The following is a 382-nucleotide window of genomic DNA, read 5'->3' as shown; positions in this document are numbered from 1 at the left end:
CGAGCAGAAATGTTAAACTGAGGTTTTTATTTTTTCACATAGCCTGTACCTGTTGCGCGCAAACTTTCTGCCCGTGAGCAACGAGATTGTGAAGTGATTGAACGACTTATTAAATCTTACTTCCTTATTGTCAGGAAGAACATTCAGGACAGGTAAAACAAAACTTACTAGAAATGTTAAGCCATACAAATGTTGTGGTACCTCAAGAGTCATGTATACAATCATGTTATTTTATTATGCTGTCATTTTTGTAAGCAGAAAGAAAATGTATTTTTGGAAGGGGCAGCAGCAGTAAAATTTGACTCTTCACAGAATTAAGAAGGCTGAAGAAGCACTTGGTTTGAGTATTGTATTATATTAAGTAAAAGGTTTAATTATTTAG

The 382-nt window shown here is 34.3% G+C and overlaps 1 protein-coding gene across 1 annotated transcript in view; it reads left to right on the top strand.

Moving 5' to 3' along the window:
• Positions 1-152, top strand: part of DNM1L (dynamin 1-like) — a gene marked incomplete at its 3' end in the record, with an annotated part of 29062 nt that extends 28910 nt beyond the window's left edge. The window contains exon 16 of the mRNA XM_009995211.1: positions 43-152. Coding sequence (XP_009993513.1) covers positions 43-152 — 110 coding nt within the window. The remainder of the gene's footprint in view (positions 1-42) is intronic.
• Between the last annotated feature and the right edge of the window lie 230 nt (positions 153-382).

This window comes from Chaetura pelagica, unplaced genomic scaffold (genome assembly GCF_000747805.2).
Source record: "Chaetura pelagica isolate M959 unplaced genomic scaffold, ChaPel_1.0 scaffold343, whole genome shotgun sequence".
NCBI lineage: Eukaryota > Metazoa > Chordata > Aves > Apodiformes > Apodidae > Chaetura > Chaetura pelagica.
Note: the sequence above shows the minus strand (reverse complement) of the source record. Positions and strands in the feature narration are given on the sequence as shown.